The 22,819-nt window shown below is 42.2% G+C and overlaps 2 protein-coding genes across 6 annotated transcripts in view; one reads left to right on the forward strand and one right to left on the reverse strand.

The window, feature by feature from the left end:
* Positions 1–19,743, reverse strand: part of HACL1 (2-hydroxyacyl-CoA lyase 1) — a 44,706-nt gene extending 24,963 nt beyond the window's left edge. Inside the window, exons 1-9 of one of the 2 annotated variants that reach the window (XM_052638321.1) lie at positions 19,318–19,743; positions 19,025–19,129; positions 16,792–16,832; positions 11,627–11,707; positions 10,151–10,223; positions 8,145–8,222; positions 7,239–7,333; positions 5,289–5,401; positions 3,786–3,921 (exon numbers count right to left, since the gene is read on the reverse strand). In XM_052638321.1, the coding sequence (XP_052494281.1) occupies positions 3,786–3,921; positions 5,289–5,401; positions 7,239–7,333; positions 8,145–8,222; positions 10,151–10,223; positions 11,627–11,707; positions 16,792–16,832; positions 19,025–19,129; positions 19,318–19,407 (812 nt within the window). In that variant the 5' untranslated portion in view covers positions 19,408–19,743. The remainder of the gene's footprint in view (positions 1–3,785; positions 3,922–5,288; positions 5,402–7,238; positions 7,334–8,144; positions 8,223–10,150; positions 10,224–11,626; positions 11,708–16,791; positions 16,833–19,024; positions 19,130–19,317) is intronic. The other variant, XM_052638322.1, reaches the window with a different exon arrangement.
* BTD (biotinidase) overlaps positions 19,311–22,819 on the forward strand; it is a 67,587-nt gene continuing 64,078 nt past the window's right edge. Inside the window, exon 1 of one of the 4 annotated variants that reach the window (XM_052638325.1) lies at positions 19,311–19,676. Coding sequence is in view for 1 of the 4 variants with exons in the window: in XM_052638324.1 (XP_052494284.1) it covers positions 22,676–22,686 (11 nt within the window). In the remaining 3 variants the exon portion in view is untranslated. Of the gene's footprint in view, positions 19,677–22,619; positions 22,687–22,819 lie in introns of those variants that run through there. The other 3 variants (XM_052638327.1, XM_052638326.1, XM_052638324.1) reach the window with 3 other exon arrangements.

A 22,819-nucleotide genomic window follows, 5' to 3' on the forward strand; every position in this document is an offset into this window, starting at 1 on the left:
ATAGCCCCTTACAATCTTTTTTACATTATTAATATCATCAATATTACCTTCTTAAAATTCAACAAGAATGAAGATAAACTTCAGTTCAACCCAAGTTAACGCATATTTTAAGAAAACAGTGTAATAATTAATTTGACTGAGTGTTAGTCACTCAGTCATGTTGTACTCTTTGTGACTTCATGGACTGTAGCCCACCAGGCTCTCTGTGCATGGAATTTTCCAGTCAAGAATACTGAAATGGATTGCCATTCCCTTCTCTAGCGGATCTTCCCAACCCAGGGATCAAACCCAGGTCTCCTGCATTACAGGCAGATTCTTTACCGTCTGAGCGACCAGGGAAGCCCACACAATGTATACTATTATGAAAAAAAGGACAGTTATGAGCCTATTAAAATAGCATTAAATGAGTAAAATTAAAGGCTGAACAGCAAACATTACATTTTAAAAATCCTCAAAGCTACCTGAGTGTGTGCATGACAACATGAAAATTACCAAGTGTAGCACAACGGTGGACTGTGCAGAGGGAGGAAGAAATGTATGGGATCAGGTAAGACACGCAGGGACTACAAACAAATCTGTCATATTTTGTCATATTTTGTTTCTCAGAACAACCTTAAGCAACAACATACTTAATATTAGATGAAGTGGAGTGGTGGTTACACCGTATTCACTAAATTACTCTTTCATTTGTATAATATTTCAAAATAAAGAAATTAAAAGAAAAAAAAGTGGTTTATCAGAAAGTGTGTTTTGGCCAGAAAATCAGGAAAAGGGACCCACAATGCCTGAAAGCATGGAGGAAAAGCTCTGTAATTTCCTTTTTCTCTGTGTCTCTCTCCCAGCTGTGCTCTGCGGGCAGCACAGTAGCACTGTGGTCAGTCTTCTTGCTTTTTTTCTTCAGCCACACTGCACAGCATGCGCAACCTTCCCTCATCAGGGATCGAACCCATGCCTCCTGCTTGGAAGTACCCAGTCTTATTAACCACTGGACCACAGTCCTAAGCAGCTAAATTCCCAAGAGAAACTTCGTTTTTCAGGCAAGAGGAACTGGGAAAAGAGGCCCCTGTGGTGTGGAAAGTATGGGGGCATGTCCCTTTTTTTTACATCTTTTTTTTTTCCTGCTACATTGCCTCAAAGGCAGCACCTGTTGTATGGTACTATAAGGTATCAGCAAGGGGAAGGAACAGGGATTCTAGGAAATGGGAGTAGGGTTTGGGCTGTGTCCTAAGAGAGAAAGGAAATCCCTTGTTCTGGATAGGAACCAGCACGTTCACATCCAGAATGGGGGCTGCAGCTCACCCCTGGGCTGGGCACGAATGGGCAGCCTCAAAGGAGAACAGCAGAGGCCTGGAGATTACCCGACCCTGGGACTATGCCCACAGTGAGTGAGACAGGACCTGCAGTCTGAACCCAACCGAGCAAACTGCCTGTTAAACAAACAAACAATATCAGCCTTCTACAGAGGATTTCTATACGATCTAGAATCTCACAACATAGTATTCAAAATTCTAGGATACAATCAAAAATTACTCAACACGCACACACAGAAGATAACCAATTTCAGAAGAAAATATAAGGAATAGATACCAATTGTACTGATGACCCATTAGTAAATGTATTTTGAATCAGCTATTATGACTATATTTTATAAGGTAAACAAAAATACTTTTCAAATAAGTGGGAAGATAAATGTTCTCTGCAAAGAGGACTTTCCTGGAGGTCCCGTGGTTAAGAACCCATGTGCCAATGCAGGAGACACGGGTTCAATCCCTGGTCTGGGAAGATCCCACAGGCCATGGAACTAAGCCACGCCCACAACTGCTCAGCCCAAACACCTCACCTCCTGGAGCCTGCAAGCCACACTGCCTGGGCTCCACATAGCCCCGGCTGGTTTGCAACTAGAGAAAAGCCTATGTGCAGCAACAAAGACCCAGAACAGCCAAAAACAAACCAGTGAATGAATGAATAAATAAATAAATAAATAACTTTTTAAAGTTCTCAGCAGAGAAAGAGGAAATATAAAAAAGATAAAAGGATTAAAAAGAATGAAGCACTTATTCAGGGACCTCTGGGACAATATCAACGATATTTGTGTTACTCCAGGAAAAAACACTGGTGCAGAAAAACATATTTGAAGAAATAATGGTCAAAACTTTGCAAATTTGGTGAAGACATCAATGTATAGATTTAAGAAGATTAGAAAATCTCAAACAAGATAAATTTAAAAAAAAAAAAGTGTCCAAATACATCATAATCAAACTGCTGAGAACCAAAGATAAAAAAAAAAAGATTCTGAATGTAGCCACAGAAAAACAAGATAATGTCACATATAGGGGATCAGAGATTCAAATGACTACAGATTTCTCATCTGAAATCATGAGGGTCAGAAGATAGAGAACAGCGTTAAAAGTGCTGAAAAGTAAAAAGAAACGGGTACGCTTAAAAATACATGATTCTTTCAGAACTTCTACTAGATTCATTCAAGTCACAAACTAATTTAAATGAGCCTGAAATGTGCCAAGCTGCCAGCAGCCAGCGTGGGGAATCCCGCCCACGGCAAAGGCCATGAGGAAGAGGCCTGATGGGCAAAGGTGAGATCAGGCCTCGAGGGGCCCCCCCTTCTCAAGCATCTACCCTAAAACCAGAATCTGTCTGTTTTATTATTTCATGACTTTCACCAACTCCTCTGACATTAACAGAGGGCTATCCCGACCACCTTTCTCTGGAGAAAATCAACTTAGGGCTCTAGCTAATAAGTCTCCTGGACATCAGAGGAATATTTCAATTCAAACCCCCTCTGTTAGCATTCTAGCTTGCTTGGCAGGTTTATCCAGAGGCAGCTACGCACATGATCGTTGTTCACGGCCTCCCAGCTGTGAGAGGCACGGGAAGCCTGAAACATAGAGCCTTTCAAAGAGTTCAAAGTTATTAGAGTAGTGCTGGTGTAGGATTTCATTATTGCGGCAATGCTTGTTGCTAAGTTCCCATATCTCTTATCCACTGTGCACCTGGGAGTGCATTAGTTAACACAGTTGGAATGTAAGAAAAACAAGTGTAGCCTTGAAATCAACCACATCGGACCTTTGAGCTAACTGGTTCTTTCTTTGTTGTAACTCACTGCACCTTTGCTCTGTGAGAAATGTAACTCTGTTTAGCATTTTCTGAGGCTGACATAGATTACAAATATAAAGAAAAAACATTTCAAGGGAAAATAAGTTTTCTGGTTGAGCAGCCTTTATCAAGAGGGTCATAAAATGTTCACAGGCCTCCAAGGCCAAAAGATAATGTACACAACATTGCTTATGGGAAAGGTATGCAGAAAAAATCCGGGTTTCAATATAGACAAAACAGATGTAATCTTTGGGCTGACTCTGTATGACTTTGCATCTTTCATTTCCCTCTATGCACAAGTTAAGGTATAAAAGTCCTTTTTGAAAATAAAGTAATGGGCCTCGCTCACCGAAGAAGCTTGGTCACCCTGTGTTTTTCTTTTTTTCTCTCTCCCTCTCCCTCCCTCTCTTTTTCAGGCTGATCCCTTGGAACACAGAGGCTCTCTGCGTTCACTTTCCTGCCTGGGCTTCTAAGACTTTATTAGCTTTCTGTGTAAACCAAGGAATATGAGCCTTTTTCTTTCCTCTATTCTCTTATCTACACCATTCTTTCCTTATCTCTCTCTAAATCATTTTCTTTGCTGACGCTGTTTCTCCTTCGGGTTCCGCTGGATCCTGCGGGGGCTGGACCCCGGCACCAAGCTATTGTATTTGAAATCTGGAGTTGTCCCATACCTGGACCTGGCAGCAGCTACACAGTTTGGATGGTTGTCACGGATGACACCTTTCCCCATGGGGGTGGGCAGGAACGGCAATTTACACTGCTCCACCAACTTCCCGATGCTCTCCTCTGCATGCGCATAAGCAGCACCTGCAACAAATGCAAATGTGCTGGACAAGGCAGCTAAGCTCCAGACACTTACAAGAGTTCATGTGAGACTGCTTTTAGAACTTCTCAAAGATTCTCCCGCTCAGGGCTTAAACTCAAAACAAATGGTGACTTATGGATTTTTATCTTTGGTATTTTAAAATGTTTAAGAAGGCAATAGTTCTAATTCCTCCCTCCCCCTGGCCAAGTAATAGTATCAATTATTCTGAAGTATGTCTACCCACAAATAAAAGTTGCACCTTCCACTCTTGTTCTTAATTGTCGGTTCTGTGCTATGTTCCTACTGAATTACTGCTACTACCAATTACCTGAACACACACAGACTGGGAGGTGCAGGTGGGAAAGCAAAGACTTTGCTCCCCACCACCAGCCAACCAGGACTGCACATTGTCTAGTCTATGTATGGAAATTCTAACAAGGAGCCTAAGTTTCTAAAGCTCTGTAGATCACTTCGTAGGTTCCATAATCCAGTGACTGCGACAGGACTAGACCCGAGGCGGTCACATCATTTGTTTATTTACAATTATGCGCCTGTGGTAATAACCATCTCTTACACCCTCAATGGCACCGGAAACAACTCACTGTTTGGATACAGAAATGATTTCGTTTCTCATGTTACCAAGGCTGTCATTTTAGCTATTTAACTTTATGCTCTTTCTCAGAGTTAGTAAATATTACTCTACATCCAGTGTTTATAATTCTCTGCTGAATCCAAGCAAATAGTGTAGTACATTCAGATTCAATGTAACCCTCACCCCTATAAAAATACCTTACAATCTTTTCTCACCCGTGCAGGAGGAAAAATATTTCCTTTTTTTAAAATCCAGAACACTTCCTTGCATTCTCCTTCTTGCCTCAATATCTTGGTCCATTTGGTTCCCTCTTCCTGGACTGCCTGGGTTCTCCATGTTCACTCCGTGACCAGTGACCCATGTCTTTTTCCACTGGGCAGCTACAGCATCATCTCTTCTGAATTGTTTTTCCACATCACCACACAAGAACCTTGTTGCTATCTCCCGAGAACCCACTTCAGTTCTCTACACACACCACACTTACTGATGATCAGGTCTGTCTACCAGCTGTTGTCACTGAGTTGTGTCTGACTCTTGTGACCCCATGGACTGTAACCCACCAGGCTCCTCTGTCATGAGATTCTCCAGGCAAGAATACTGGAGTGGGTTGCCATTTCCTTCTCCAGGGAACCTTCCCAACCCAGGGATCAAACCTGCATTGCAGGCAGATTATTGTCCGAGGAAGACGTCAGGGAAGCAAACAATGAAGACAAGTTCTAAACAGAATCGGCATTCTTTGGAAAGCCTAGCAAGATTTAGAGTTCCATTCAATGCTACCTTTCCCAATGATGACAAGGGGCTGCTTGGCATTCCTGATTACAGATGCTGCCATGCATACAGCAGAGGTTTCTGCCATACTGATAGGAGGTGGCATACAGCACTCCACATACCTGGAAATAAAGAGCTCTGTTAATTAAAGGATGCCAATTTTTAAACTTTTTTTATTGTGAAAATATAAAATACAAAAAAAGGTAGAAAAAAATAGTGTGATAAACTGCATATACCCACCCTGTAGAGGCCACTACTAATATTTTACATTTGTTTCACATGTTTACACATAAACACCCATATACATTTCTTCCTAAGCCATTTTAAAGTAGATTATAGCAGCAAGATTTAAAAACTAAAAGATAAACACTTTTTCCTATATAACCATTATATCTATAAATTCTGATAAGTCAAAATTTATTCCCTAAGATCATCTAATAGCCAAATAAGCAATTCATTAACAGGAAAACAGAGCTAATGACTTCACAATGAAGTGGTAGTTATTGTGGTTGAAATAATTAAAAAAAAATACTAATTTAATATTTAATACTATATGCCATGTATTTTCATTTAATTTTCAAAATAATAAGATTAGGTATTATCATTACATCCATTTCACTACTGTGGGGGGAAAAAAACAACTTCTCAGAAAGTAAGTAACTTGCCCAGGGTCCCTGGATGGCATATGGCAACTAGGCTGAAGTGAGTTGTTCTGTTTCCAAAGTCCATGCTTCACCTACCTCACTATAGGTAAGGTAACCACTCACTAAGTCCACATTTTAGTACCACGATATGCATTAGTAAAATAAATATTAAAATGGTCATAGTTATTTCTAGACACCAAATCCTCAGTGTTTTATTTCATTTACCCTAATCAATAAACATCATACTGTACAAAACTTGGGCATATAATACCCAAAAAGGACATTCAAGTCTTTACAAAAATTGCAAACCCAATAATCTTATTTTGCTCTTCATGTTCAGGAATTACAAGAAATCAACACCCTTTCTGTCTGACTCTCCCAAATGGAAGCCAGACTTGGTATCCTGAGTGAACAGAAATGCCCGCTGTCTCTCAGCAGTCACTGGAGGGCCACCCAGTCCTTGACAGCAGAAATGTGCTAAATGGTACTCAGGGTGATGCATTAACCCAAGCAGCCAACCTTACCAGGGGAGACTTATTTACCAGTTTGTTGTACTTACTGTTCACTCAGTGTTTATTTATGGAATAAGGGGACTTGGCAAATCAGAGTAACATCTGCGGCTGAACTATTTTTAAATCACAGAGACAGATTAAAATTTTTCATGCTGAGTTATAGTAATTTTTCAACAGTCACTTCAACCCTTGATTTACACCAACCATAAGACTCTAAATAACCATACTACATGAGGATTAAATTTTTATGGCTACTGGAAGAATAATTTCAAATGAGGAGTTTGGGAAGCTCCAAATAACTGACTTAGTATTTAAACTCCAAGGTAATTCTTAAATAATACAATTTTAATTAAGAGAATTAAGCCCTTTGGGCAGGATTCATTTTAATCACCAAATCTGCAAAAGTTAAGACAAGTGAAAATTGTAATTTATAAGCTGCTAGGTGAATTCTTTTAAAAAGGTAAGCTTGCTGCTGCTGCTGCTGCTAAGTCGCTTCAGTCGTGTCCGACTCTGCGACCCCATAGACGGCAGCCCATCAGGCTCCTCCGTCCCTGGGATTCTCCAGGCAAGAGTACTGGAGTGGGTTGCCATTTCCTTCTCCAATGAATGAAACTGGAAAGTGAAAGGGAAGTCACTCAGTCGTGTCTGACTCTTAGCGACCCCACGGACTGCAGCCTACCAGGCTCCTCCGTCCATGGGATTTTCCAGGCAACAGTACTGGAGTGGGGTGCCAGTGCCTTCTCCGAAAAAGGTAAGCTTATGGTAACATAATTGAGAAAGAACTCCAATTAACTATTACTCACTTTATAGAATTCACATTCACCTGGAGGTTCACGAAATCTGCAGGTATGTCGACATAGCAAGCACCTGGACGACCATAAATACTGCTTCTCACTGCCTAAGTTCATCACAAATGGAAGAACACTTTAAAAATCTCAATCCTCATTATCACATCCTACTCAAAGATAATTTAAAATTGTGAAATGAAGACTATTTTAATTTTTCTCGACATCCTTAGTTGATGCAACATCCTTAGAAATAAGCAATTTTAATTAAAATTGAAATGCACTGTATTGAGTCCATTTTTTGGTTCAAAGGGGAGAGATAAGAAAGTACTCACTTAGGGCTTTAAAATTCATTTTTCACTACGCTTCAGTCCTAGAAATCACCCACTAGGTTCTGCCTGCCAAGGTTTTGTAACATGTACTTTCACCTGCTTTCTAATCTTAATGATTTGCCGAAGATTTCAGAAGCTATGATGCTGTAACCTGTGTCAAATGGTTTCTGTTAACACATGGCTTTTGAAACAGCTTAAATGTAAAATCACACAATTTATTAATACACTGCTTAATCAACTAAGAAATGGTCTTACATGCATTAGTACTAATTTTCAAAAATAATCTTACAGAAGTATAAGAGAAAGGGCACTCAGGGTTTCATTTTATCTTTCTTTTTACTTTTCCATAATTTAAAAAAATTAAAAACTAAAGTATAGGAAAAAATTCTTCCAAAAAATTTCTTTTATCTGGTTCTTTAATTAAATTAAGGACAGTGAATATTAAAATGTATGTAGCTATTTATCAATATCATTGTTAACTGCCTGATACATTCCAAATTTTTACTCTCTCTATTGAGAATAAAAGTAACACAACGTGTAAGCAACTGAGAAAAACCAGTGGACCTGGAGAGCTTGTAATTAAATACTTTACCTTTTCGATAATAGAGGGAATAGCTTCTATGCTACTTGGCCGGGCAGAGAACTTGCTATATAGTCTACAAGCTTCAACCTATACGTGAAAAAAAAGTCACTTAAAATAAGTGCATGTATCATATTACTCTTCTGAAAGAAGACGAAATGTTAAGTCACTGCTGCTGCTGCTAAGTCACTTCAGTCGTGTCCGACTCTGTGCGACCCCATAGACGGTAGCCTACCAGGCTCCCCTGTCCCTGGGATTCTCCAGGCAAGAATACTGGAGTGGGTTGCCATTTCCTTCTCCAGCGCATGAAAGTGAAAGGGAAGTCGCTCAGTCGGGTCCGACTCTTCGCGACCCCATGGACTGCAGCCTACCAGGCTCCTCCGTCAATGGGAGTTTCCAGGCAAGAGTACTGGAGTGGGGTGCCATTGCCTTCTCCGTGTTAAGACACTACATTCTATTATGTTTAGAGGCAAGATGGAGAAAAATGCATTATCTGGATTGTTTCTTAAAAGCCTCTGCAAAGTACAACCAAACATCTGCCTTGGTACAATTCAGGAAGAAAATCAAAACAAGACACCATTTTCATTTCTCAGATTGGCAAAAATGAAAAAGTTAGGTAATAACAGTCATAAACTGTGGTGAGAAAGTAAATGGGGAGAGAAGTTGACAATATCTCCTAAAAATGTAAGTAAGAATATCCTTGGACCCAGAAATTCTACATCCAGGGATACACAACTTTATCTGTTCTATCTCATTATAATAATGATAATCTATTTTTACATTTCTGCCAGTTTCCATTTGTATGTTTTGTGCTATGCTGTTTGTCATAGATTCAGTGTTGCTAATTTTTCACTGTTTAGTGTACTTCGAAGCACTGTATAGAAACTGTCTCTCTTAGTACTTTTTGGTATAAATCTATAGAACTGTTGGTAGTTTTAGTCCTGCAGGTGTGAGCAGGATTTCTCCTTTCAACTTTTCTCTTCCTCAAAGTCTGACAGTCCCAAATCATTTTTATTTCTGCATTTTCTTGATTCTTTAAAGAACTTATTTTCAGAGTTTAAATTTCTGTCAAAAAGGTTATCTTTCTTGGAAGATTGCTAAGTAGAGCCTAAGCTTTCTTAACACTCACATGGAGAGTTTCCTGTAGTTGAGGAAAATCACCTTTAAGTTATCTCAGGTAGTTTTATTTTATGTTTTTATTTTGCAGATAGGAGTTTTAATTTCTTCTCCATAAATCTTAATGGAGTATAATTATACTAAGTGAAAAAGCTGGCTTAAAGCTCAACATTCAGAAAACGAAGATCATGGCATCCAGTCCCATCACTTCATGGGAAATAGATGGGGAAACAGTGGAAACAGTGTCAGACTTTATTTTTTTGGGCTCCAAAATCACTGCAGATGGTGACTGCAGCCATGAAATTAAAAGACGCTTACTCCTTGGAAAAAAAGTTATGACCAACCTTGATAGCATATTCAAAAGCAGAGACATTACTTTGCCGACTAAGGTCCATCTAGTCAAGGCTATGGTTTTTCCTGTGGCCATGTATGGATGTGAGAGTTGGACTATGAAGAAGGCTGAGTGCCGAAGAATTGATGCTTTTGAACTGCGGTGTTGGAGAAGACTCTTGAGAGTCCCCTGGACTGCAAGGAGATCCAACCAATCCATTCTGAAGGAGATCAGCCCTGGGTGTTCTTTGGAAGGAATGATGCTAAAGCTGAAGCTCCAGTCCTTCGGCCACCTCATGCAAAGGGTTGACTCATTGGAAAAGACTCTGATGCTGGGAGGGATTGGGGGCATGAGGAGAAGGGGACGACAGAGGATGAGATGGCTGGATGGCATCACGGACTCGATGGATGTGAGTCTGAGTGAACTCCGGGAGTTGGTGATGGACAATCCAAGAGTTAGTGATGGACAGGGTGGCCTGGCGTGTTGCGATTCATGGGGTCACAAAGAGTCAGACACCACTGAGCGGCTGAACTGAACTGACTGACAGAGGGAAGATCTTAGAGACAGGTACCTGAGGAAACTCCTGGAAGGCTCCCATTGTTTCCTGACTTCTTTCAGAGGAACCACCAATCACAATCAAGGGCCTGAAATATTAATTTTTTAAAAGAGAATTACAACAAGTGCCCAGAGAATAGAAAACACTCAGTGAATGTTAAAAAAAGGAAAGAATTACATTTTCTCTTAAAAAACTGTCCATTTAAAAAGATTTAGGAAACGTCTTGGTCTGAGAAAACACTTCCTCAACTTCAGAAAAACCTGAAATTTATAGTAAATATTTTTTCTCCATACCCCTCTCTCCTCTGCCTCTTCTGGATACTGATGCTAAAACCTCTGGGTGGTGATAATGTAATGAATTGTTATGCTGTTCCTATTATTCTTGAGATTAAGAGAAGGAAACATTTTTTTCCCATACTTTCCTAACTAAGTCTATTTGGAAATGGCAGAATGATGAGAAAAATTCCTCAGCAATAAAATTCTCGGGGAGAAATAAAAGATAGCAAAGCTAAAGTTACTTAAAAATTATGAGACATTGAAGTTGATAAGAAAGTGTAGGAAGAAAGCACAGAAGGACCTGAAAGAAACACATGGCAAGAAAGAAAATAATGCCCTTCCCATGGGAAATTTAAACATGTATGAACTGAACAGAATATAGTCCCCTTGGGCTTCCCTGGCGGCTCAGTGGTAAAGAATCCTCCTGCCAATGCAGGAGACGCAGGTGTGACCCCTGATCTAGGGAGATCCTGCATGCCGTGGAGCAGCTAAGCCTGTGTGTCACAACCACCGAGCCTGTGCGCTAGAGCCCGGGAGCCCCAACTACTGAGCAGATGTGCTGCACCTACTGAATCCACGTGCTCTAGAGCCTGTACTCCCCAACAAGGGAAGCCAGCGCAATGAGAACCCACCCACAGCAACTAGAGTAGCCCCTGCTCGCCACCACTAGAGAGAAGCCCACTCAGAAACAAAGACCCAACACGGCCAAAAGCAAATCAATATAAATTAAACTATCAAAAAGGAAAAAGACACAGCCCCCTTTAACGTGACTGTACTGGTAAAGAGTCAGAGATTAAGAACCAGGATTAAGGGCAAGAGCAACTAATCTGTTTATAAAACCAACTCAATAAATATGATTTCAACTGTCTTGCTGGTTATGCAAGACAAGGTGAAATTAAATACATTCTTGCATACTGAGCTGGGATCTTTAATAAATAATTCTTCACTTAAAGAGACTTATATACACATTCACGTACATATATAGATATCAAATATACACATATTCATCCCAAAATATTAAGTGTTTTTCTTTAGGTAAAAGAATTATCGATGTTCTTTTAATTTTCTTCCTAACACTCTTCTTAGTTTTTCACTAAGTCATTTCCTCAAGCATATGACCCCCCGTCTTCCCACCACAGAGCACCAGTTCTCCACTGGATAAAATCGTGTGTTGATATTTTCAAGAACATGTTCTCAGTAATCATAAGCTAATTACCAACAGTTCATGTTTGCATTTGCCATACCGCCCAAACCGTGGATGAGGCCGGGGCCGGAAACAACAAGGCACACTCCTGGCCTGAAAGCAAAACAGAAGTGGCCACGTTAAAAGCAGGTCAGGTGCACTACTGGATTCATGCCGCTTTAGGGTGCAATGTAATCTTCCCGGGCTTCAAAGGTCTTCACTTTTTGAATCAGTTTTTTTAAAAAAATTATATCAGCCTTCCTGCAAGATATAAGGTATTTACCATCCTCATACTGTATTTCACTAAACTTTTCATATTTTGCTCCTAATATATTTGGACAGAATGTGGTCCACTGGAGAAGGGAATGGCAAGCCACTTCAGTATTCTTGCCTTGAGAACCCCATGAACAGTATGAAAAGGCAGAATGATAGGATACTGAAAGAGGAGCTCCCCAGGTCAGTAGGTGCCCAATATCCTATTGGAGATCAGTGGAGAAATAACTCCAGAAAGAATGAAGGGATGGAGCCAAAGCAAAAACAATACCCAGCTGTGGATGTGACTGGTGATGGAAGCAAGGTCCGATGCTGTAAACAGCAATATCGCACGGGAACCTGGAATGTCAGGTCCATGAATCAAGGCAAATTGGAAGTGGTCAAACAGGAGATGGCAACAGTGAACGTCGACATTCTAGGAATCAGCGAACTAAAACAGACTGGAATGGGTGAATTTAACTCAGATGACCATTATATCTACTACTGTGGGCAGGAATCCCTCAGAAGAAATGGAGTAGCCATCATGGTCAACAAAAGAGTCTGAAATGCAGTACTTGGATGCAATCTCAAAAATGACAGAGTGATCTCTGTTTGTCTCCAACGCAAACCATTCAATATCACAGTAATCCAAGCTTATGCCCCAACCAGTAACACTGAAGAAACTGAAGTTGAACGGTTCTATGAAGACCTACAAGACCTTTTAGAACTAACACCCAAAAAAGATGTCCTTATCATTATAGGGGACTGGAATGCAAAAGTAGGAAGTCAAGAAACACCTGGAGTAACAGGCAAATTTGGCCTTGGAATGCGGAATGAAGCAGGGCAAAGACTAATCAAGTTTTGCCAAGAAAATGCACTGGTCATAGCAAACACCCTCTTCCAACAACACAAGAGAAGACTCTACACATGGACATCACCAGATGGTCAACACCAAAATCAGACTGATTATATTCTTTGCACCCAAGATGGAGAAGCTCTATACAGTCAACAAAAACAAGACCGGGAGCTGACTGTGGCTCAGATCATGAAATCCTTATTGCCAAATTCAGACTGAAACTGAAGAAAGTAGGGAAAACTGCTAGACCATTCAGGTATGACCTAAATCAAATCCCTTATGATTATACAGTAGAAGTGAGAAATAGATTGAAGGGCCTAGATCTGATAGATAGAGTGCCTGATGAACTATGGAATGAGGTTTGTGACATTGTACAGGAGACAGGGATGAAGACCATCCCCACGGAAAAGAAATGCAAAAAAGCAAAATGGCTGTCTGGGGAGGCCTTACAAATAGCTGTGAGAAGAAGAGAAGTGAAAAGGAAAGGAGACAAGGAAACATATAAGCATCTGAATGCAGAGTTCCAAAGAATAGCAAGAAGAGACAAGAAAGCCTTCTTCAGCGATCAATGCAAAGAAATAGAGGAAAACAACAGAATGGGAAAGACTAGAGATCTCTTCAAGAAAATTAGAGATACCAAGGGAACATTTCATGCAAAGATGGGCTTGATAAAGGACAGAAATGGTATGGACCTAACAGAAGCAGAAGATAAGAAGAAGAGATGCCAAGAATACACAGAAGAACTGTACAAAAAAGATCTTCACGACCCGGATAACCACGATGGTGTGATCACTCACCTAGAGCCAGACATCCTGGAACGTGAAGTCAAGTGGGCCTTAGAAAGCATCACTATGAACAAAGCTAGTGGAGGTGATGGCATTCCAGTTGAGCTATTTCAAATCCTGAAAGATGATGCTGTGAAAGTGCTGCACTCAACATGCCAGCATATTTGGAAAACTCAGCAGTGGCCACAGGACTGGAAAAGGTGAGTTTTCATTCCAATTCCAAAGAAAGGCAATGCCAAGGAATGCTCAAACTACTGCACAACTGGACTCATCTCACATGCTAGTAAGTTCAGTTCAGTTCAGTCGCTTAGTCGTGTCCAACTCTTTGCAACACCATGAATCGCAGCATGCCAGGCCTCCCTGTCCATCACCATCTCCCAGAGCTCACTCAGACTCACGTCCATCGAGTCCGTGATGCCATCCAGCCATCTCATCCTGGGTCGTCCCCTTCTCCTCCTGCCCCCAATCCCTCCCAGCATCAGAGTCTTTTCCAATGAGTCAACTCTTCACATGAGGTGGCCAAAGTACTGGAGCTTCAGCTTTAGCATCATTCCTTCCAAAGAACACCCAGGGCTGATCTCCTTCAGAATGGACTGGTTTGATCTTCTTGCAGTCCAAGGGACTCTCAAGAGTCTTCTCCAACACCACACTTCAAACACATCAATTCTTCGGCACTCAGCCTTCCTCACAGTCCAACTTTCACATCCATACATGACCACAGGATAAACCATAGGCGTGACTAGACGGACCTTAGTTGGCAAAGTAATGTCTCTGCTTTTGAATATGCTGTCTAGGTTGGTCATAACTTTTCTTCCAAGGAGTAAGCGTCTTTTAATTTCATGGCTGCAGTCACCATCTGCAGTGATTTTGGAGCCCAAAAAAAAATAAAGTCTGACACCGTTTCTACTGTTTCCCCATCTATTTGCCATGAAGTGATGGGACCAGATGCCATGATCTTCGTTTTCTGAATGTTGAGCTTTAAGCCAACTTTTAATTCTCCAAGCCAGGCTTCAGCAATACATGAACCGTGAACTTCCTGATGTTCAAGCTGGTTTTCGAAAAGGCAGAGGAACCAGAGATCAAATTGCCAACATCTGCTGGATCATGGAAAAAGCAAGAGAGTTCCAGAAAAACATCTACTTCTGCTTTATTGACTATGCCAAAGCCTTTGACTGTGTGGATCACAATACACTGTGGAAAATTCTGAAAGAGATGGGAATACCAGACCACCTAACCTGCCTCTTGAGAAATCTGTATGCAGGTCAGGAAGCAACAGTTAGAACTGGACATGGAACAACAGACTGGTTCCAAATAGGAAAAGGAGTATGTCAAGGCTGTATATTGTCACCCTGCTTATTTAACTTCTGTGCAGAGTATATCATGAGAAACACTGGACTGGAAGAAGCACAAGCTGGAATCAAGATTGCTAGGAGAAATATCAATAACCTCAGATATGCAGATGACACCACCCTTATGGCAGAAAGTGAAGAGGAACTAAAAAGCCTCTTGATGAAAGTGAAAGAGGAGAGTGAAAAAGTTGGCTTAAAGCTCAACATTCAGAAAATGAAGATCATGGCATCCGGTCCCATCACTTCATGGGAAATAGATGGGGAGACAGTGGAAACAGTGTCAGACTTTATTTTTTTGGGCTCCAAAATCACTGCAGATGGTGACTGCAGCCAAGAAATTAAAAGACGCTTACTCCTTGGAAGAAAAGTTATGACCAACCTAGATAGTATATTCAAAAGCAGAGCCATTACTTTGCCGACTAAGGTCCGCCTAGTCAAGGCTATGGCTTTTCCAGTAGTCATGTATGGATGTGAGAGTTGGACTGTGAAGAACGCTGAGCGCCAAAGAATCGATGCTTTTGAAGTGTGGTGTTGGAGAAGACTCTTGAGAGTCCCTTGGACTGCAAGGAGATCCAACCAGTCCATTCTGAAGGAGATCAACCCTGGGTGTTCTCTGGAAGGAACGATGCTAAAGCTGAAACTCCAGTACTTTGGCCACCTCATGCGAAGAGTTGACTCACTGGAAAAGACTCTGATGCTGGGAGGGATTGGGGGCAGGAGGAGAAGGGGATGACAGAGGATGAGATGGCTGGATGGCATCACTGACTTGATGGATGTGAATCTGAGTGAAGTCCGGGAGTTGGTGATTGATAGGGAGGCCTGGCATGCTGCGATTCATGGTGTCGCAAAGAGTCGGACACGACTGAGTGACTGAACTGAACTGAACTGATATTTGGGCTAAATCAAAGTGATTGCATAGAGAAGCAAATTTTTGACTACTCAGTGTACTTTTGTATGTAAAAAAAAGTGGTTTTAAAAAATTTCTTAACTAGTATATATATAACATAAATTGGTCTTTGACAGAAAGTAATTCTGAAATGCAGTGTTCTGCTCAAATTTTTTAAGTTGAACTTGAATGCTTCACCCTAGATGACTTTCTAAGCTTAAAGCACTGAAGAAAATGGTATCTCCATACAATTCAGCTTACCAGTTTCAACTTATAAAGTAACTTCTTAGGAACCTCTATTTAAGACAGCCTTTAAATTGGTGCAGCCACTATGAAAAACAACGTGGAGGCTCCTCAAAAAACTAAAAATATAACTATCAAACAATCCAGCAATTCCATCCTGGGTATTTATCAAAAGAAAACACAAACACTAATTCCAAGAGATACATGTACCTAGGTTCATGCAGCACTATTTACAATAGCCATTATACAGAAGCAACATCACTTCCATCCATGGATGAATGAATAAAGATGTGTGTGTGTATATACACACACACACAAAATGAAATATTAGCAATAAAAAAGAATGAAATCTTATGAATGAAATCTTTGTGGCAACATGGATAAACTTGGAGGATATTATGCTTAGTGAAATAAGTCAGAGAAAATCGAAGACCATATAATTTAGTTATATGTGGACTCTCAAAAACAAAGCAATGAACAAACAAAACAGACTCATAGACACAGAGGAAAAACTGGTGGCTGCTACAGGGCAGGTGGGTAGAGAAATGGATAAAATTGGTGAAGGGGATTAGAGGTACAAACTGCCAGCTATATAATAAGTAAGTCATTGGGATGAAATGTACAGCATAGGGAACACAGTCAATAACACTGTATGTAACAACTTTGTATGGTAACAGATGGGAGCTGGTTTTACTGTGGTTACCATTTCATAATGTATAAAAATATCAAATCACTATGTTGGACACCTAAAACTCATTTAATACTATATGTTAATTACAACTCAAGTTTAATAAAGAAGCTAAAATGAAACACAGACTTGGGCTTACCTGCCTGTCAGATATCCAACTGCAGAGGCAGCATAGCAAGCCTACAAACAAAAAACACTGGGACTTGAGCATTTTGGAACTTTTATAGTATTAAATCATATTAAGTAATAAGTATTATATATGTATAAAGTATGTATGTAATAATTTACTCTCAATAAGGGGAAAATGGAATATTTTTCCTTTTAACAAGTAATCTTCTATCTGTACATTTCAGATAATCAGTTAAGAATCTAAATCTGATATTTAGTTTTTCAAGGAATTTGTCCATATCTAGTTTATTCATAATGCCATCTTGCTGCTACTGCTGCTAAGTCGCTTCAGTTGTGTCCGACTCTGTGCGACCCCAGAGACGGCAGCCCACCAGGCTCTACCGTCCCTGGGATTCTCCAGGCAAGAATCCTGGAGGGGGTTGCCATTTCCTTCTCCAATGCATGAAAGTGAAAAGTGAAAGATAAATATCATCTTATAATTGCTTAAACATCTGCAGGATCAATAGAATGCCCTCTTTTTTATTCCTAACATTGATAATTTGTGCTTTTTATGTTTTATTCTTTATCAGTCTTGCTGGAGATTTACCAAATTTATTGTTCTTTTCAAAGACACAATTTTTGGATCTGCGGCTTTTTCTCTACTGTTCCTTTGTTCTCTCCTCCACTGATTTCCACTCTCGTGTTTATCATTTTACTACTTTCAGTCTGGATTTACTTTGGTATCCTTTTTCTAGCTTCTTAAAATGCATGTTCAGAGCACTGATTTTTTATCTTCTTTACTAAGAGATTCATTTAAAACTATTTTCTCTAAGAACTGCTTAGCTGTAGTTCACATGTTTGAGATCTCATTTTCTCATCATCATTCAATTCAAAATGTTTTCTATTTTCCATTGGGATTTCTTCTTCATTCCACTGGTTAGTTAGGGTTCATGGTGACATCTCCCTCTTCATCCCTGATACTGGTAATTTGTTTTTTTTTCTCTTTTATTCTTAATCAATCTGTTGTGAAGTTTATTGATTTTAATTAATCTTTTCAAATATTTACAATGCATTGAATTTTCAAATGTCTGGGGATTTTCCATCTTCCTGTTGTTAAATTCCAGTTTATTTCCACATGGTCCCGTCACACATACTATATATTTTCAATCCTTGCTTGGAGATGGATTGAAATTTCCTTTATGGCCTTTCATATGGTTAGTCTTGGAGAAGGCAATGGCAACCCACTCCAGTACTCTTGCCTGGAGAATCCCAGGGACAGAGGAGCCTAGTGGGCTGCCATCTATGGGGTCGCACAGAGTTGGACACGACTGAAGTGACTTAGCAGCAGCAGCAGCAGCAGCATGTTTTTATTTTTAAACTGCACTTCAGCTCATTACAGAAAGAGGGGGAAGGTGCTAAACACAAGATAACCTGGGAAAATGCTAAACGCCCTTTAGGAAGAAATGAGACGGGTTGACAAACCATCCTAACTTCCTTTCTTGGGCTTCCAAATAAGCCTCTAAGAAGGGTGGCAATGTGATGAGGTTGAATGAGCACTGGCTTGGGTCTTGGGACATCTCTGGAGTTCAGTCGCGGCTTTATCATTTGTGATGCCTGTCACCTTGCAGAGCCACCTACTACACAACCTGAGACGTGACCTTTCCCCATTCATGTTGCAGGTACTATCATAGGCAGGCCCCACGGATAAACTGGGGATACAGATGTGCGAAGAAGAAATATGTACAGCCTGATAGGGAAGTCAGACGAGGCAAATAATACACAGAAACAGACACATAACAATAGCTAGTTATAGGAATGAAGCACAGGGGGCCACGATTCAGACCAGGTAACTGTCCCTTCCGATTCTGACACTCTGTAGACTTGGCAGAGTTCCACACTTGGTAGTTGTAAGAGCAAGGACTCCAGAGCGAGAACACCTGGGTTCAAATCCTGGTTCCGCCCATACCAGCTGTCTGCTTGAGCAAGTTTCTTCACTTCTCTGTTTGTGTAGTGGGGAGGGGGGGATGGGGGGGTGGGTCTCTCTTTTAATAATTTTACTTTACATTTATTTATTTTTAACTGGAGCCTCACTGTTCTCATCTGCAGTGACGATTAACAATCGGTCTTGCCTCCTAGGAGCGTTGTGATTGATAAGCGTAAGGTATTACAGGAGTGAGCGGTAAGCAGCTACAGTCTGCAGTGAACTATCTGTCATCACTGTTACTCATTCCCGAGAACGCGCGGGGCTCTGACTCCATACTTACTGCCTGCTCATTCCTCATCCCGATGTATCTGATGCCCACCTCCTGCGCAGCAAGGGCGATTTCGGTCACCGGGATGCCTACGATGCCGAACATGTAATTCACGTCCTGGGGGGTGGCCAAAAGCAGAGGAATGAGGCCGGGACCCCAGCCCGCCCTTCCGAGGCGGTAGAAAGAAAACCTCCTGCAAACCTCCCTTCTGCCCACCTCCCCATCCCGCCGCTGTCCCGTTTCCAAGACAACGCGGCGGCCCCGTCGGCTTCCGTAGGGCTCTCTGCAGCGGGCAGGCCTCACACCTGGGTTTTCAGGGCCTGGGCGATGACTCGCGCCCCGGACACCTGCCCCTCGAGCCCGTCACTGCGCGCCGCCAGGTTACTTTCCGACATCTCCCACCGCAGCGGACAGCAGGCTAGCGCGGAAGCACCCTGTCAAGCCAGCCCCTGAGGACACCAACCGTGAGGCCGCTCCTCTGAGGGAGGAGGGGAGCGATCGGCACCTTTAAAGAGGGGGAGGGGCGGGGCTGCAGCCAGCCCACTGGCGCTGAGGCGCCGGGTAAACACTCTCTCCGGTCACGGCCGGCCCTTCTCCCCAGCCCGCCCCTCAGAACCCGGGGAGCGTCAGGAGGAGGCGGAGGCCTCCGCCGAGCGCGTGAGAGGTGGGTGGGCAGTGGGGTCTGGGGCCTCAGCCCACCACCTAGAGCCTTTTCGAAACGGGGAAGGGCGGGTGGCGCCTGCGCAGAGTCTGAGCGGAGGGGGGGGCAGGGGCGGGGCCGCGGCAGAAGGGGGCGTGGCACGCGCTCGCGGCCCCGCCCCACAGCCTTTACGTAAAGCGGCAGGGCGGGTGGCGCCTGCGCAGAGCTGGGCGGAAGGGGGGCCTGGGCGGGGCCGCGGCAGAAAGGGGCGTGGCTCCGGGGGCTGAGCGCGGGTTTTGCTGGGACGCGAGGGGTGGGATGGCGCCGGAAGTTGGTCGAGGAGGCTCTTTTTTCTTGCGTTGTGTGGTTATGTCCCCGCGTCGCCTTGTATTCTAGGCTTTGACGTACACGCTTATTTGATGGATACGTTCGTAACTTTGCAATCCGTGAAGATAAATGCCAACTAATTAAATCCGTAAGCGGATGTGTACTCTTTACCTTAGATGAGGACACCGAATCTCCCAGTGACAGCTGGAGTAACTTGCCCAGAGGAAGGCTTGTGCGCCCTTCACCCTTCCGCTCTTTGGCCACAGGAGATAAGAAGGGCCCCTTGAGCCTAGTTACTTCTGACGGTTATTTTCTGTAATCGTTGCTAATAACCCTTCACCCTGCCTTTACAGTGAAGTCAGGAAATGGTGGGGAGAGTTGTGAGTCTTGAGTTAGCCTCTCATCATAACCAGCTGCTGCAGCTGAGAACCTTTCTGTAAAAAAAAAAAAATGTGTTGAAGTATTTATTGATTTACAGTGTTAATTTCTGCTGTACAACGAAGTGATTCAGTTCTGCCTCTATGTACACACTTTCTCATACTCTTTTCTATCATGGTTTATCACAGGAAGAGAACCTTTTAAAATGCATTTTTGAGTGAAAATGTCTTTACAGTGTGTGGTTCATGATGCCAGGGCCTCAGGAGCATTAGACTACCTGCTTAGTAGCAAACAGAACTTCTCACATCATGAGGAAGAGTGAAGTTTTTGAGGATTTGAAGTGTTTTAAAGCAGAAAACTAGTATAATATGTGGGAAGGAACGAAACCAGAGCAGCTTCCCAGGTGGCACTAGTGGTAAAGAACCACCTGCCCATGCAGGAGACAAGAGAGGGGTTTGATCCCTGGGTGGGGAAGATCCCCTGGAGGAGGGCAGCACAATACACTCCAGTGTTCTTACCTGGAGAATCCCCGTGGACCGAGGAGCCTGGTGGGCTACAGTCCGTGGAGTCGCAAAGAGTCAGGCACAACTGAGCGACTTAAAACAGGCAAAGAAGCCAGAAGCAAGGAGAGTGGGTCCTGGGTAGTGAAATGAATGAGAAACTTTGGAAATGAAAGAATTCCTAAACTCATTGAGCCCTTCCAGAAAGGTTTCCCCTCGCATTTCAAGTCCTAACTCCCACTCTAAGCAAAGGAATGAGAATGGCTGCCTCTTTGGGTATGGGGACCCAGCCTAATGTAGCCCATCTAAGAGGGAGATTTCTTCAAAGTTTTAGAGTTCATCTAAAAAATAAAAGCAGATCTTGCATTGTATTCCAGAATCTGCCCATATTTTAATATAAAAGTGATCTTTTAAACTGAGGTAAACATACACTTAAATGTACAGATCTTAAGTAAATTTTGACACTTGTAGCCACCAAAATACAAATGGCGTTTTAAAATACCTATGAAAGTTGGCATTCGGAAAGATGCCAACTTTGAACACATAATGTTCTTTGTGTGTCTTTGAATAATCCTTGGCACAGTGTCCCCTGGCCCTGTTAGAGAGGCATAGACCCTTCATCTCTCTATCATGTGGGATTGTTTCTGTCAGTACCTATGTGACAGTTTCTACCCCCAAGCATCAGGATTGCGTGGACAGCCTTTTATTTTTAATTTTATTAAAAAAAAAAACAACATTTATTTTTGGCTGCGTCGGGTCTTAGTTGCACCATGAAGTCTCCTTGTTGGGCGTGTGGGCTTCTCTCTAGTTACAGCAGGAGGGCTCAGTAATTGTGGCTTGAGGGCTTAGTTGCCCAGCAGCATGTGGAATCTTGGGCTTCCCAGGTGGGGCTAGTGGTAAAGAACCTGACTGCCAATAAGGGAATGTAAGAGATCTGGGTTCGGATCTTCCCTGGGTCAGGAAGATCCCCTGGAGGAGGGCATGGCAACTCACTCCAGTATTCATGACTGGAGAATCCCATGGACAGAGGAGTCTGGCAGGCTATAGTCCACGGGGTCACAAAGAGTCGGACACAACTGAAGTGACATAGCACACAGTCAAGCATGTGGCATCTTAGTTCACCAACCAGAAAGTAGTCTTAATCACTGGACCACCAGGGAAGTTCCTGGAAAGTTTTTTAAATATACAGTTGCTTGGGCCTACCCTACATCTTCTGAATCAGCATCTTAGGACAAATTAGGCACCTGTGTTTTTTTAAAAGCTGCTATCTAAATTTGATTTGCAACCTGACTTGAGAAGCACCAGCTCCATACTCATGCTGGACGCACGAGTTAATAATTAAATGTGTGCTTGCCTGTTATCAAATATTGATGCTTAATTTGGATTTATGGGTTCAAGGCTAGTTTGACATTAATAGCACAGAATGTGTAGGTGGTGGTTAGTCAGTTCATGGGCACTTGGGTTCACTGGTGTCCCAAAAGAATCACTGACAGAATCACTCAGTATATGGTGTGAAAACCGAGCTATGATTTGGAACAAATCCCCTGAATTCAGATTAACATTGTGCAAAAGGATAAATTCTCAACTGACTAGACTCTGCCCTTTAGCTGGGGGAGAAGTCGATGAGACTGTTGAAACTTGTTTCACCTTTACACCTTGAGTACAGCGTGTAACATTCCATGGTGAACTTGGGTCTGATGATTCAGCAGAAGTACTGAGATTCTCCCTCCAAGATTTGCAGGCACTTGGAGCAACTGCCTTCAATCCAATGGCAGTGAGTGGATTCCAGGATTCTTTAGTAACTTATCCAAGGCCTTTATGCAGACACTGTAAGCATTAACCACGTTCTTTATTATTTAAATTGGTGGTAGGCATCGAATTTTATTGGTTGGATATTTTATTGAAATTTTGTTTGTTTTGCCTTGTTTATTGGTGGAATGAGGCCAAAGGAGGAGTACGTCT

The sequence above is a fragment of the Budorcas taxicolor genome, chromosome 1, assembly GCF_023091745.1.
Source record: "Budorcas taxicolor isolate Tak-1 chromosome 1, Takin1.1, whole genome shotgun sequence".
In the NCBI taxonomy this organism is placed as follows: domain Eukaryota; kingdom Metazoa; phylum Chordata; class Mammalia; order Artiodactyla; family Bovidae; genus Budorcas; species Budorcas taxicolor.